Source organism: Eupeodes corollae, chromosome 3 (genome assembly GCF_945859685.1).
Source record: "Eupeodes corollae chromosome 3, idEupCoro1.1, whole genome shotgun sequence".
Lineage (NCBI taxonomy): Eukaryota > Metazoa > Arthropoda > Insecta > Diptera > Syrphidae > Eupeodes > Eupeodes corollae.
The window spans coordinates 118,389,570-118,406,835 of NC_079149.1; the positions used below are offsets into that span (position 1 = coordinate 118,389,570).

The window sequence follows — 17,266 nt, forward strand, 5'->3', positions numbered from 1 at the left end:
AAATTTGTTTCTTATTTTACTCTTGACATTACTTTGGACAAAATATGGTCGAAATTATAAAAATAACTTACACTTTACAAGATTTTTAAAAAGATGCACTTTGAACCTACTTAGATTTGCTTTTATATTACTAAATATATGACGTTAATATTTTTATTGTAGCTTTGAAATATAATTCACTTATTGTTTTTTTCTCTTTGTTTCATTGCAGAAGTTTCCTTGCAAGCGTTTAGTTAATTATTTAAACAAAAGAACGAAAGGAAACATCAATCCAAACAAAGACAAATTCAAACAAAACAAATTTATTTAAATGCTAATAAAGCTGGAAACGAAAAAGGGAAGAAAAAAAGGAAAATTCCGTTTGGCAAATAAGAAATTTAAAAAAAATAATAATAAAAAATTACATTTGGTCAAGAAAAATTATAGATTGGAAAAAATAATATAAATTATAATAATAAAAGAAAAGAGAACATCTGGAATAAAAATCGCGCTCTTAAGAAAACAAAACAAACACACAAAATAGAACCCACCAACAACAAAAAAAGGAGTTTTTTTTGTTAAATTTATTTAAAGTTAAGTTTATTATAGTTCCCAAATAATTTGGCAAGAGATTTTGGGATTAACACATAAATTCAAAAAAGAAAAAGAAAATAGAAGAATATTTTCGTTGGACAACACTGGAAAATTAAAAATAAAACTCAGTCAAAATGGATCCACAACAACAGTTTTGTTTGAAATGGAACAGTTACTCGTCGAATTTGGCAATGACATTTTCAAATTTGTTCAAATCAGATTTGCTGGCTGACGTGACGTTATCGTGTAATGGTAAGTGAATTTTTTGAATTATTTTAATATGCATTTTTCTAGCCATTATTGTGTTTTTAAGAGTTTTGAAAAAATACTTTAATTTGTTCTATTGTTCATAAGATTTGTAAATGTCATCAATACCATAAGTTTAATTGAATTGTCTCTTTTGATTACCTGCTTTATTTTTATAAAATTCACGTTTGTGTTTAAGTACACCCAGTATTTAAACTTGGGGTATAGTTTTGACTCTAAAAGCTTACTACAAGATCTTGTTTAGTAAAAAACCATAACCATTTTGAGTTTTAGTTCCTTCCATTGTGATATAAAAACGTAATGCTAAAGTTAGCTTGGTTTGTTTGGTACCGAGGATATAAGTGGTTGTTTTGTGAAATAGAGACTTCTATCTTTACATGTAATTTATAGTACTACAGATCAAAAATTCGTTTCGGCCTTTAGACTGGTCGTCAAATGATATTTTGTACAAAATTTTTAAAGTAGTCTTCATAGAAAGAGGACTGATTAGCCTCTGTTAATATTTTTAAATGTACGAGTAGTTAGTACCTTAATGAGATTAATAAATTTTTAATCAGAGCTTTCTACGACCTTTATTGTATTTCCTACATAAGTCATCAAAACGGTGTGAAAAAGGATTGGTGTTGCAATTTTTGAGACCTAAAACTGAAAATAAAAATAACTTAAGGCAGAAATTAAGTTTCTAGTATTTTTCTGAACTCTAACTTTAACTTCATCAGAAGTTGTACTTTCATTCGCATTAAAAAAACACCAAAACCAGCCCGAAAACGTATTCTTTGCTTTGATATGCCATTGGTTAAATATTAAATATTTGTATTTTTTTCGTTCAGACTTTAACGTTTTTCTTTTCAGCATTTTTCGAGTAAAATTAAGATTTTAGTTATTTAGAATTTAAGATAGTTTTGATGAATGTTCAATAGTTTGAAATTGTACCTGGCAATCAAATTGAACTTTTTATAAGCTTTCACGGCTTCAAAATCATTTAATTAGGTTATGTGTTTTGAGATATCACATTTTTAAGTTCGATGAAAAACTATCATATTGCTTTATTTTAGTTCAAAATGTAAAATTTTCCAAACCCAAAATCCCTATTTTTAAAATTTATATATTAAAACATTTTTAATATCTCATGTAATTTTCGAAAATCCCTGATAAAAATTTTAATTTTTATATTGAAACGAAAACAATGAGTTAGAAGAACATTTTTAATCTAACAACGAATACTTCTTCCAAAGGAGGAAAAATATTAAAATAATGTGTCAAGTGTTTTTTTTCTTAATTTGATAGCTTTTTTTTTTAATAAGATCAACAAATATTAACTCTTAAATCAATATTTTTTTTAAACTAAAATGAAGTCTTAAACTATGTTATGAGATTTTTGTAAATTAAGTGAGCAAAATGTTGGTACGAACAATTTTTTCCTGTTCCTTAACCTTTGAAAACAATCTATTATGCATTTTTTAAATATTTTTTAAGAGGTAGGTATATTTCGCAAACATGTCCTGATAGAAAAATTATAAGGTCAAATAAAAGTTCAGGGAATTAAAATCCTTCACTATTTGCATAATAAAATCTTTTAATTTTGATATCCAGTAACAAACCTATGACAATCGGTTTGAATGGAAAAAGTATTTATAAACTGCGACTTTTATGACTTCTGTTTCTTCCAATTGATCATCAATTTTGTCGAGTAGGTCATGTATGTATATCATATGGAAAACTTTAGAAAAAACAATCAATCTCCTAAATCTTTTCGGTCAAACACCTTACTGACAGAACTTTTACTATATACAACGCGACACTGCTATTCGTTTTTTGCTATTATTTCTATACAATAAATATGTATATTTAATTTTTCCATGCTTCTTCCATAAGTATGTATAAGGAATAACAGGCATAACCTACATTAACAATAAAAATACAATACTCTACATATGAATATATACCTACAACAGACCCCCAAGTAAACAAGGAATTATTTAAAAGACAGACTAACAGCCACAAAACAACCCAAAACAACAACAAAAAATCAATTCATAAAATACTCAGACACACCAACAACAACCTATATACTAAAACCAAACCAACGAAAAGTCTAAGGACGCGAAAAAATATTGATTGAACAAAACGGCACATAAAACCATATGTTTACTAAGTACCGACATATAATAATATTAGGTATAAATATTATACACAATATTATGTTCCTTTTTTTCTAGGGCATCTCACGTCCTTTAAAAAAACGGAAAAAAAAACGAAAACGAAGCAGAAGAATAAGTGGAAGAAAAAAAATAATAAAGAAACCCTCATAACGTTAGCAATAAAAACAAATCCACCTTCTTTGAATAAATTCCATGAATGAAAGCGTAACAGATAAACTTGATTCGGTAGAGACTCATCAACAGACATAACATAAAGTAAATATATATTTGTATAATAAAATAAAACAACAGTCGTAAACCAACCCCCCAATACCCCAACACAAAAAAAGCTGGAAAAATAACCAATCTCCATTTCATTCCCATTCAAAGATATCAAAAGTTCTCTCCTTTTCGAGTGAGTGATAAGGCGAACACACAACAGACACAACTTTCCAAAAAATGTTCAAGGCATGTGAATTTTATAGAAGGTGTCGGTCGGTATCATGGTAAGGTGCTAGGAAGAAAAAAAAAACTCAAAGGGCAGGATAACAAAACATAAACATACATAAATTATCTAGCAAGGACATTGAACTTTTCCAAGATCCAAATTTAACCCACTATATACAACTCACACCCACACCGTAGCCATTTCGTCCCGGCTATCACAAAACGGTGCGCCGCCACTGCTCTTTCCATTTCATCAAAATAAAAAGAGTAAGGTATCAGAATCAGAACGATAATGAGAACCAGAACCAAAACCAGGAGCCAACAACCAAACAAAAAATCAACAATCCTCTCAGCCTCAAAAGTGCGCCCAATAACCTAGAGAACCAAAAGCATTATCATCGTCATCAACATCATCATTTTTTTTAATGATATATTAAATGTTATGGCGCGTATACGTAACGTAGTGTTAGTAGTACTTTCCTTGGCTACGGCTCTAAGGCTATATACAACGATGGGGGGGACTACGCCGGGGCCATGAGAAGAACCCTAATTTTTTTCTTCTTTACCGGCTTCATTTTTATTTTATACGACATGTAGTTGGAATTTTCTTTCGTTTTTATTTATTTATTTTTTTTTTCCTATTCTTTTGGTGTCTTCGCCGCCTTTTTCTACGACGACGACGACGTTTACCGTCGCCGTAAATACTATGCTATGGGTCCTTCTATGTGTAAACGTATAGTCCTTGTGTCGATATGTTTGCTTCTTCATTTTGATTATGAAATCGAAATAAAAAAAAAAGTGAGCTAGGTCGTCGTCTCCTTGAATGAAACCTAAATGTATACAAAAACTTATCAACACAAAATACTCCAAAAAACACCTTCTCTCTTTTAATCTCGAATTCGGTTTGGAAACATTCTTTGACTGTGTTTCGTCCTTGGAATAACTCTATTTTGAATATAAATTACAGTTCCTCAAAGTTTATTCTTAAATATTATGAATAACAGGGAAATGTCTGTCTTATTTCAATAAAGTATATCTCCAATTATGTTTTATGTCATTTTTGAAGCTTCAGTCCTGTTCTTCAGTTCTTTTTCTTTATACAAATATAGGTTTCTGGACACATCCATATTAAGTTCAAATTTGACATTTCGCATTTATTTTAATAATACAATTGTTCTAGGTCAAATTTGACATCATCACCATGACATCTAAGCACGTGAAACAAAATCTTTCAACAACTATTTTCCACGATTTTAGTTCATTAGGAAAGTATTGTGATACAAATTTCTCACTAAACATTTTGTCAGAAAATTTTAAACATAAATAATTTCTAGGCTTGGGATCTCAAATTTATAGAAGAAGTTAAAGTTTTTCCAAAATTTGTTAGTATCATTAGCAAAAACCATGTTTAAAAATAATGACGATTTTTATATTAGCCTAAAAACATTTAAAATAAATAAAATTAGCTTCGTAACTGGGATTTTAAGAAAATCACAATGTGATAAGAAATGTTTTGATTAATTTCCGCAAGATGTTTTTTTTTTAGCAAATTGTCAATGTAAATAGAAAATATAAATAACAAATGTTATTACGAATCGAACATTATGTTGTTTTTAATAATTTTGATAATTATGTCTACGAGTGACTAAATTGTTGTTTTGTCAATTTTTTGGTAGTTTAGTTTTCTGATAAGATAATATTCAATGCAATTTGTTATTTAAACTTTACATACAAACAAAACAAAAACAATTCTTGGTATTGAGTTTTTATCAGTCCTTAAATTATTCTGTTTGATAAAAAAAAACTGCAATAGTTCTCAGGAATTATGTCAAGGAAAATTATCTGAAGTCTTAAGTATTATAGATGTTACTCGTTCTTAATTTAATTTCTTCTGACAACCTTAAAAATGTTGATTAAAATAATCGTATAGCCAAAAAGTAGTTCAAAATCATTTCTTTTAATACATTGTTTAGCTCATAGTGTTATGCCAATCCAATAAAATAAAATCATATAACAAACAAATTGTATAAAAATAGGCTTACTTTCAAAAATATTCCAAAAAAAGTCGTACTTGGGCGGCAAGCTGCACAGTTACTAAAGAGCCTTTTTACACCAAAGTGGAACACACAATGTTACGTAGGATAAAGCACAAAAAAAATAGTTAATGTAACTCAACACCAAAAACATTTTTAAACGTTTTTTGAAACATCATATAAAAACGTTAAATTTATAATATTAATATTGAATTTCAATAAACCTTTAAAAAGTCTAAATTATTTCAGATACTTAAAAGAGCAAAAAAAAGAATCTTTACTTATATTTATTTTCTTATCTAAACACGTTTTTGTTTTTTAAATTTTAAGCCTCATGAACAAAAAGTATATGGTGTGTTTAGACCAACGAAAACAGTAGCATGCAAACCTCTAATAAAGACCGTGACAAGTTTGGACAAAGTGCTGCCAAAAGTATTATTTTTAAAATGTTAATCATTCCAAAAATTTATTATAAATGACTCATAAAGTAATCAGTTTGAATATTTGTTTTATTCCAATACAAATATCTCCACAAGAGTATGACCTTATGTCTTTGAATTATCAGACAGACAGTATTAGCTTTAAGTCTTTTTATTATTAAATAAGTTAGATAATAAAAATGGAACAAATATGACAACTGCAATTTAAAAATAATTATTCAAAAAATGACGTATGGAGTATGATTAAATGTTTTTCAAACCAATTTTTTTTTTTTTTAAATTGGATATCACGATTTGTTGAAAATGATCTGCTACTTTTTATGATATTGAAGTTTTTATTAGGTCACATGTTTTTGAAAATATTAAAAAAAAATGTAATTCCATTTTTTAAATCAAAAACATGGTGCCTCAGATATCGTAATAAAATAATTCTTCTCTCAGAAATGTTTCAACAAAATCCTTGAAATTGTTTTCAGAAATTTTGTATTTCTTTAATAAAATTTGAAGGATGTCGTTTCTTTTAAATTGTCACTTTAATTTTTAAAGTTTGAACAACTTTCTGACTGAATTGTGGACCCAAATTTTTAATTTTCTGGAATTTTGAATTCAATTTTTCACAAATCAAAAACTTGATATATAGCCTTTGTAACGGTACCTTAACAATTTTCGAAATTAAAATTAAAAATGCTTAATCTAGTCTCATAGAATATGGAAATCGTATTCAATTTTATTCTGCTTCCTTGCACAAGAAAAAATTCTTCATTTTAATATGTTAAGCTTTGATGTTTATCTAAAAAAAAATCTAAAAAACGTCCTTACATGTTGAAATGTAGATACAAAAATATAATAAAATACAAAAAAAATGAATATAAACATTTAATTAAAAATATGTTAAAAAAAAACTGTACCTAGATATTTGTATATTTTTATAATTATTTCAACAACAACTTAAAAAAAAGAAAGTGAACAAACAAAAATATTCGGTAAAAGATTAAAAATTACAACCCTTAGGGGTGTGTATGAATATTAAAAATATAACCTCTTACCAAATATGATAATATGCACACAAAAAAAGTGTCCCCAAGAATTTTGATTTGAAAAGAATATTCATACATATTAACACTTGTTTGTTTTTTTTTTCAGTTTTGTTTTCAATGTTAAAGAAACAAACCCTTTTTAATAAAATTTTCCAAAGTATTGTAGGTAAATTCTGTGTGCTGTGTGTATTATATTCATTGTTTTAATATTGAACCAAAAATATGTAGCCAACATTGTGTAACATTTGACGACACATAGCTAGTGAGGTTGCAAAAATAACAACAAAAATTCCCCATCAGTAACAAAAACAATATAAGAAGAAATAAAACAGACAAAAAAACAAAAAACAAAAATTATTATAAACAAATCTCTTGTAGAAGCATCACCTCCTCATACCAATTTTAATCAAGAAACATTTTTTGATTGATTTTACCAGAAATCGCCAAAGGACTAAAATAGTCCTTTTTTGATAAATGTATGGTATAATGTTGGCACACAAGCGAGCGGACCAAAAAAACACACGAATCAGAAACAACACCAAAAAAAGGACTTGAATCCATTTCGGCTACCAGTCAGTCGAGTAGAGCCGAGCCTTCGTCCTTTGAATGTGATACTGTGCTGGTTGTTGTTGTTTTTTTTTGTATGCCGCGTTTTGTTGCAAGAGTTATGTTGAACCGTCGAAGTCTGCTTCCGTCAAAAGGGCTGATACTGGCTTTTGTTATGTCAACTCATACGTTTCTGGTTTTGTGCGATTGGACGACATCAACTCTCTTTGCGGAAACAAGTATGAAATGCAAAATGCTTCTCTATAGTGTCGCTGTACCAGAGTGTACACGCATCACTCACTCACCGCCACCACCGACCGATAGCGAAGGCGGTATGAGTGGTGGTGGTGTTGGCAGTGACGGCAGCAGCGGTGGCCGCGACGGTGATATGATGACGGTGGCAGTGGCAGAGTAGCAACACGAGCAGCAGCAGCAGCAGCGAATGAAAAAAGCTAAAAATACAAACAAAATGGTAGATATACTCTAAACATCCACCCACCGCCATCGCCATTGCCACCATCATCATCATCATCACAGCAAAAGCAGACAGGACACTTTTAACTCAACCCTTTCAATACACTCGTATATTCCTATAGCGATTTTTTGTGTTTCAAAATACAAAAATAAACAGAGAAAAAATTCTATACCCAGAAATACCGAATATCTCGCGATAGCCCTCCCAGGCATGTTTTTTTAGACATATACAACGTGGGTTGTCCATAACGATTGTTTTTGAATTTCTTTGCCAAAGAATCTAGAATGTGCATAGATGAGGGGGGGGATGTATGAGCTCGAAGGTAGTTATGTGGAGAGATGTAATCAAGGGAGGCTGGTCTGGCTGGCTGGATCGGCTGGCTGATGGTTGGATAGACGAAGCCTATGAAGCGCGTAATGAAAATGGCTAGATGTCTGGGCATTAGAGTTATGTGGTTATATAGGCAGGATGCGAAAAAGGATTGAGCGTATATGGGAGGTATAAAAGTGTCTTCCTCTCCCCCATCCATCTCATCAGAAATGGGGGATCAATCAGAAGTGAAAGATTAATTTTACCTTTAAAAATGCTTTGAACATACATACCAAATGGAAATAATGTGTACAAAAGAGAAAATTTAAGTATTTTTAAATTAAAATTTAAACCATGATCATATCGTTAGAATTTTAGTCTACGCACAAAACTCAAAAAAAAAAAAACAAAATCGGATTGCAATAAACTTTGTCTATTAAAAAACAAGCTCTTGAAAAAAGCTGACAATGAGTTGATATTTTCGAAACGTGAATTATTGTTTTATTAAATACAGAGCTTACTCGCAGAAATTAAGTTCTGAGCAAATGCTTAATTTTCTTCATATATAAAATTGAATTGAAAAAGATATAACAGATTTGTTGTGAATTTTGAAAAAATAATGAGTCCTTTTAACTGGGTAAATAAATTTGTCCCACCTTTATCAAATCTACTATCCCTCTAAAGGACGCCATTTTTGGTATATTTCAATATGGTTATGTTAGTATTGCGGTTGACTTTCTTATAACAAATCATAAATACTAATCAAAATATAAAATGTTTTTTGTAACTACATATAATCAAAATTAAACTTGAAGATTTATAATATTTTAAATGAAGCCTTAATCAAATCTTCTATAATGCATATTCACCAATCTAAGCAAATCCTAATACAGAATCTTATACTAGCAACTTGTCGGCCCTTTCTCCCATAACTTAAACCATTGCATTGGTTTGATTAAGTATAAATTTGGAAATGCTGGTTAGAAGCAGATTTATGTAACGCGTTTTTTTATTTTTAAGACCAAACAACATGTTTTCTGGTCAAAAACCGTCAATTCGGATTTTCTCAAAAACAGCACGATAGACTTTTATACAATTTCCTTTACAAAATGTTTTCTATATTTTGGCTTCCTTCAACTTGCAAAATATATTTTTTGATTACTTTAGAAGAGTTCCTATAATAAAACCGTGTTTTTTCTCTGAATAAGTTCTTATATTTTCTTAATACATGCAATGCATAATATTATTTTTAAAATCTATTTTTTTTGTTCAATATCTCAAAAACGTCGTTGTGTAAATGTGACCTGCTTTTAAAGTTCGAAGTTTGTCATGGCTTGTGGATTAATCAGGCTGAATTTAACCGATGGTAAGGATTGGCTTTCAGGACCGTTTATGGTCTATGCATGACCATCGAATTAAAAACAAAATGTTAGAGTGGTTTAAACCACACATCATTCCTTTGAATCGCTTTTGCAAGTCTGTCGATTTGTTATAAAAAAAATTACTTAATATCTAAAACAATATTTTCTGTGAAATAAAATAAGTTTGAAGCCAATATTTTTAATTTTTGAAAAGCTATTTGAGTCGAAAATAATTTTTTACCAAGTTTAAGTTTTTTTTTTAGGTTTTATTTTTTGTAAAAAAAACTGTCAATTCGATTTTTTCTCAAAATTTAAATGAATGTTGAAAACAATATTTCTTATAATTTAAAATTAGTTTAAAGCTATAATCTCAAATTGTATAAAAGATATTTTAGTCAAAAATCAATTTTTTACAAATTTCTATTCATTTTCTGTATAAAAACCGGTCAATTCGATTTTTCTCAAATATTAACGAATGTTGACTACAATATAATTTAAAAGATAAAACTAGTTTAAAGCCAATATCTCAAATTTTTGAAAATGATATTTGAGTCGAAATTTAATTTTTGCCAACTTTGAGTAATGCTTTTTTTAGGTTTTTATTTTGTAAACAAAAAATATCAATTTTATTTTTCTTAAAACTTTACCTGATATCAAAAATGTTATTCTACGTTGCACAAAATTGTTTTGGAAATAAAACCATTTTTTATTCGTAAAATTTTTGAGGTGACAAATTTGTTTTCAGTTTTTTTTTTATTTATAATAAAAACAGACAATCCAAAAATATACTTGTTAAGTATCACGTTGCAATATATAATATAAAATTTAATTTAGGATTGACCAAAACTTTCACCTTTTTTTAAACTGCTATGGTTAAAAAACCACCCACGCAATTTTCTTGACAGCCCTTTTTGCTTCTTTCTGGGCTATTATCTGCATAACAAAATTTATATGAAGTGGATATCTCTTCTGGTTCTTGAGCATTTAACGACGAAAAAAACATCGCGAATGTACGGACGTACGAACGTTCGTACACACCCACGTACAGACATCTTTCTACAAATCTTTTATTTCGACTTTTGGGACCTTGAAACGTTGAGAAAAATCGTACTCATTACAATAACTTCTTATGGGAAGTTAATAAGGGTAACTTTTTAAATGCTTCGAAACTCAGGCAGCAGTTAGTGGTCGTTAATTAATTTCAACTCCAGTGCAGATACAAGTCACGGTTTAAAATTTACCAAGTTGGGGTCTGTAAATTGATAAGTCCATTTCGTCAACAAGACAATACAGACCAAGTAATTTAGAGCAACTTATTAAAAATTCAGAAAAAAAACAAAACGATTTATTGTTTTTTCAAACCCATTCAAATTTGATCATAATATTTTACGATTGCATAACTGTGTTTTTAAAATTCAAAATTTATTTTTAATTTTCATTTATCGAATTTTGTCAGAAATATTAAAATTTCATGTTGAAATTTTTCGAAAAAATTTGTAAATTACATTTTAACTTTAAGTTCTCAAAATTTTCTGTGTCATAAATTCACCCTGCAAAACACAGTAATCTTTCCTTAACGACAAATAAAAAAAAACTTCGAAATCATCATTTTTGTCGGCGTCACAGAAAACATAAACTGATTGGATAAGCTTCTCTGAGTATCTTTATTTATTATTTAATACAACTAATGGGAGTACCTTATCGTTTGTATATTTCCTTCTATTGATGATGAATCAAATGCAAAATTAATCAAACACGAATTTAAATAAAAAAATACATGCACTTATAGTCTGGCTGATTTTTGTTTTGATGTGTGAGTTAGATTATTTAACCAAAAAAATGTTTAAATAAAAGTAACCAAGCAGCCAGCCAGCGACGACATAGAGAAATAAATTAGATTGAGCTATGGGTGGTGTTTGTGAGTTGTTTTTTTATTTTTTATTATTTTTTGATTTTATTTTTGATTAATTATTGTGCAAAGTGTATGATGCGGAAATAGCTGGTATATGCGCTGTGTCATTTTTATTTTGCACATAGTAAAAAGTACGTATGTAGGTAGCGTAGGTATATTTGCTTTTAAGCTTAATGTCGCATTTCATTCGTTAGGAGTATACTTTCTTCATAATAATTGTTTTTTTTAATTTCTATTTGAATGTTTAGAGTTTGTTTTCGTTTTACCAAGAATTTTGTGTTTTTTTTTTGTACGCCTCCGCCCAACCGCCGCGTCGGCCGCTTCGTTCCATTACTTTGATTGTTTATCATTTAATTTGGGTTCTTTTGTGCAGTTTTTGTTTTCTTTTTGTTTCTTTTGCAATATTTCATTGTATGGGTTACGAATTTTTCTACTTCTTATATGATTTGTTCAATTATAATGCATATATACATATGCAAACAAATTTGTATACATCATACTTTTTTTATTTATTAGATAGAAGAAGTAGGTCACAAAAATAAACTAAAACGAAAGAAAAAAAGTGCGCGTTATAAAGGAAAAAAGAAACAACGCACTGTGGTGGTGGTGTTACTTATTGCAATTTATGTTTGATAAAATGTTTCTAAGAAATTTTATAATTTTTTTTTTCATACATTAGGGATTTTTTGAATAATCATATTTGAATTATGAAAAAACAATGTGTTTTGAAATGATGCTTTTTTTATTTTGGATATACTTGGGCGTATACTTGTTTTTTTTGCATCCTTTTTTTTTGTGCATGCCTACAAAATATTCTTGTAAACGTTTTTGTCTTTTATGATTATATGTAGTTTATCTTTAGCACATATGTTTAAATTTATTTTTTTTTTTAACTTTTGTACCTACATATATACAATTGTGTCCAGGAATTTGTTTATGAGGTTCAAAAAGGGAAAGATTGATGTTGAGGTTCTGAATTTGTTAAAATTATGTTTTTCAAAACTCGGTTCTAATTATTTTTAGAATTTTGAAAGTTTCTCGAACTAAAATTTTAGTATTTTGAAAAGCTGGATCTATAAACATTATTTATAGAAATATCAGAACTTTGAAAAAGAAATAAATACCTAAAATTGATTTACTAATTTTAAAAACAAATTGTGATGATTTCTAAATCTCTTAGTATCTTATTTGACTTTCAAAAAATCATTATTAATTTTGATTTCCTCTGATTTTGATGAACAACAAATTTGAACATCTGTACTACACGGTCTCAGAAAGACACGTTTTAAAAAAGTCTTAAATTTGTATGGTGTGGTGTTGTTACATCAATATAAAAACAATTTTCCAAAAGCTTAAAAAAAGGCTAATTTTTCCGAATAAAAAAAATACCAATATTTTTAATTAATTTAATTTAATAGACGTTAACAGAGAAAAAATTGCGATGCAAATTCTCAGAAACAACTTTACTTAATCTCTAAATATAAAAAATGAATATCTAACAATGTTTTCTTTTAAATATTACAGGAACAGTATTTAAGGCACACAAATTGATTTTGGCAGCATGTTCGAAAAAATTTGCAGAACTTTTCGAAACAACACCAACAAATGGACAATGCGTTGTTATATTGGAAGCAACATCTCCAGATAATATGGCTGCATTATTAGAATTTATGTACAAAGGTGAAGTGCATGTATCACAAGAGGCTCTAAATAGTTTTCTAAAATCTGCGGAAAATTTACAAGTAAGTACTTCTATTTAACTATAGTTTGATTCATAAAATACTCAATTTTGGTATTTTTTATTATTTTAGGTAAAAGGTCTATCAACAGAACATGGTAGATTAGCTGCAGCTCAAGCACAACAACATGAAACCCCACCACCAGAATCTCCATCAGGACGGCGAAATAATCGCAATAGTATAAGCGGGAATGGCGGTGGTAATGGTGGTGGAGTTGGTGGCAATGGAGGCGGAGGTGGAGGAGGAAATGCGGGTGGAAATAATAACAGCTCAGGCGGGCCCTTGGGCTTGGGAATTTTAAAACAAGAATGTGACTCCCTTATGCACCCGAGCAATTCAACTTTAGGAATTCCACCCTATATGCCACAAATGTACAGACCGATATCTTTTGAACCACCACGAAAACGTGCCCTCCGCAGTCCATATGCCGAACAAGAAATCCGCGGCAGTGTGTTACGAGATGGTTCAAAAAATAGTTCAGATAGTGCAAGTCCAAATAGCAAACCCTACAGACCTCTAAGCAGTGCATCATCAACCGCACCAACGGAAGCGGACACAATGCAATCAGAAAGAGCTTCACCTGAGTCAAGGTAAACGTTGATTAATTTTAATTCTTATGAACAAAAATACAAAATTTCTTTTGTTTTTTTTCCAATTTTCTTTTTCAAATTTTTCTAGTCGATATGAAAATCACAGTCCAAGTACAACAGCCGGCAATGGTAATGCGCCCAGCGGTGCTGGAGCCTGCTTAGACCGGCCGGTAAAAACTGAACGCAATAATGGCAGTACAAATGAGGCTAAGGAAGAGGAAAAGGATGATCGTGAATCAAATGATGTAAGGATAGATTGCGAAAGTACTACAAATACGAGTTGTTTTGCGTTGAAGGTATCTTAATTTTTTTGTTTTTAAACCAATTTTCTGTTATTTTAAACATAAAATAAAATATTGATATATAATTTCAATTCTTTGGTATAATATTTTCGGCATACTCTATTAAGGTTTTGTGTTTTTGTGAATGTGTTAAATTTTAACATAAAAATCTATAAACAATATTTCGAACATTTAAAGAGACATCTTTAACGCAAAACTTTTCAAAATCACAACTGAACAAAATTCAGGTTTATTGTTTTCTTTAAAAAAAAAATTAAAATTTGTTGAAAAAAAATATTAAAATATTTTGAATATAAATCATTAACAAAAAAAAAACAGAACGGTGCAGAGGACTTACGTGTTAAAATGGAAAATACAAGCTATTCGCCGCCACCACCGCCAACCTCGAATACAACGCCAACAACACCCTCGGCAATACCTGATAGTGCATTGGCTGGTGGACTTGCAGCATCAATAGCTCCTGCTGATATGTTGAATGTTTGGAATGCTACAAAACTGAATAACAAAAATAGTGGAATGGTTAATACAGCCGATGGTGAGTTTTGTTATTCGATACAAAATAATCAAAAATCTGAAAAATATAAGTGTCAAAAAGTTGAATACAACCCTGAACTTTAAATTCACATTAAGTATATTTGAAGATTCTACGTATTCATAAAATGTTCCTTACGGAAAATCCTTAAAATTATTTATAGGTTATCTTAAAAACTATAAACGTACCTATAGGAAAGTTCGGCGAAAGCTTATTTTCCTTGCCTTAAAATATTGGAGGATGTAGCGAATATGACCTAGGAAGTTTCTCATTCAAATTTCCAAGTTTGTCCCAATATTAGTAAGGGTTTTGGAAAATTTATTTTCAATAGTTGCTCACGTTACTTGGAAATGCAATATCGTCACGAAATAAATTTCCTTTCAACAAATTTCCAGAAACAGTCTCCCATACTAAAAAAATCAAAGGAAATGCCGAAAGAAAATCTTACGTAAACCTTCAGGCAAATTCAAATTTCCGGAATCCTAATTTTTAATCTTTCTGAAATGAAATATTCCGGGGGGGAATAGTATCCATTAAAATCCCAATTATATGTCCTTTTAAATTAGTGTGATTTCGCGATTCGTGAATCACTTCAGGACTTTCTTTCAATTGCAAAAATGATCAAATTTCCCAGGAATTTTTAATTTCGTATATCAAAAAATCCTAAAAAACTTAATTTTAGTTCCCAGCTTCTAAACAAAAGGAATGTTTTTATATTTAATTCAAATTCGATATCCATCTTTTTTGGTGCCCACATGACACCTATTACATTTTCTGGTAAATAAGTGTAGTTTCGTGATTCATGGCAAAATAAATTTCACTCACAAAATAAAATTTTCCCAGGAAATATTTTAACACTGCCAAAAACTTTCTTGTGAAACTTTCTTCAACGTATATGAGAATGTAAAAATTCCGAGTTCTTTAATTTAAATCAACTTTTTCACACATTATTCTCCTTAAGTTGTCATTTATACCCTTAAGGATAAAATAACTAAACTTTGAATCTTTAATTTTTGTATCAAGCTTTTAAAATACCTATAGTCTTTATATTAATTTAAATTTTTTCTTAAATACCTCAACCTCAAATTGGCAATTAATTAAGTTATTATTTCTAAAACAACAAAATCCCCCCTCCATCCACCAACAGGAAAAAAACTAAAGTGCCTGTACTGTGATCGTTTATATGGATATGAAACAAATTTACGCGCACACATCCGGCAACGTCATCAAGGTATACGAGTTCCATGTCCATTTTGTTCGAGAACATTTACCCGCAACAATACAGTAAGGCGACACATTGCACGTGAACATAAACAGGAAATCGGTATTGATCATGTACCACAACCGAATCATACGCAATAGGCAACGGCTCCATCTGTGAGCTCAAGTAAAAAGGCTCAACGTAAAATCCTCAAAGGACGCAGTTAAATAAATAAATATAAACAATATTTTTCTGTGACATCCACAACATGTTTCTAACAAAAACAACAAGATAAATATGCAATAGAAACAAAAGATAAATTATCATCATCATCAAGATACGCCGCCGTTGCCGTTGCCGAAGCTGACACTGCTGTTTCCGCCGCCTACTGAAGCTGCTATTGTTGAAAACTTAAACAACAACAACAACACAACTTGTAAATTTAGAAAAGAAGAAAAAAAAAGAAAATTTTGTTACCATTTTCCTTCAAATCAAGCCTTCTAATATAAAAATCTGCTTATGCATTTCATCGTTTCTTTACACTTACAAAACTTATATGCCTAGTAAAATATTTCTTTTATTATCATATATGACTGATAAAAAATAATTAATGAAATGTCAAAAAAAACAAATATTATTATTACAACAAAATAACATTCAAGCAATAGAAAATATTTTTATTTAAAAAAAAATAATAGTTATTGTTACAAAATATTATAATTTTTTTTGTTAAAAAAATAAGAATGCAACGCAACCTCTATTGATTTGTTTCCTGTTATTTAAATAAATTATTACTAAACAAGTTAATTCAATTTAAAAAAGAAAATAATATCCGACTGAAAAAAGTTTTCAGGGTGCTATATGATAAACAATATATTTAACAAAAAATAAATAAAAAAGAAGAAAAATGAAAATTAAAATCAATTAAAACTAATTATCATACTGTTTTAATTCTTTTTTTTAATATATTCATTGTGTAGACAAAATATTTAAGAAACAACAATAATATACAAATAACAAACAAAATAGTTGCAATAAAAACAAAATAAACAATAAAATAAGAACAATTTACAACAACAAGAACTAAAAGTCTGAACGTTTTTGATTGGTCTCAAATCAATCAAACAATATACAATAACAGTAGAAGAAAGAAAAACTGGTTTATTTTATTAGTAAACAGTTTTTTTTTAATTTTAAAACCAATGCAATAGTAAAATAATGAAACAAATAAAAATAGTACCTAAAACTTTATTTTCCTCTCTACAAAACAAACATACATTAAAATATTTAAAGAAATAAAACTATACAATGATATTTATACATATTTACATGAAATCAAAATGAAAAAAACATACCTACAT

At 29.1% G+C, this 17,266-nt stretch overlaps 1 protein-coding gene across 4 annotated transcripts in view; it reads left to right on the forward strand.

Moving 5' to 3' along the window:
* Positions 1-17,035, forward strand: part of LOC129949073 (zinc finger protein chinmo) — a 93,413-nt gene extending 76,378 nt beyond the window's left edge. The window contains exons 2-7 of one of the 4 annotated variants that reach the window (XM_056060299.1): positions 212-825; positions 13,066-13,283; positions 13,353-13,870; positions 13,959-14,166; positions 14,491-14,707; positions 15,807-17,035. In XM_056060299.1, the coding sequence (XP_055916274.1) occupies positions 708-825; positions 13,066-13,283; positions 13,353-13,870; positions 13,959-14,166; positions 14,491-14,707; positions 15,807-16,066 (1,539 nt within the window). In that variant the 5' untranslated portion in view covers positions 212-707 and the 3' untranslated portion in view covers positions 16,067-17,035. The remainder of the gene's footprint in view (positions 1-211; positions 826-13,065; positions 13,284-13,352; positions 13,871-13,958; positions 14,167-14,490; positions 14,708-15,806) is intronic. The other 3 variants (XM_056060301.1, XM_056060300.1, XM_056060302.1) reach the window with 3 other exon arrangements.
* The last annotated feature ends 231 nt before the right edge of the window (positions 17,036-17,266 follow it).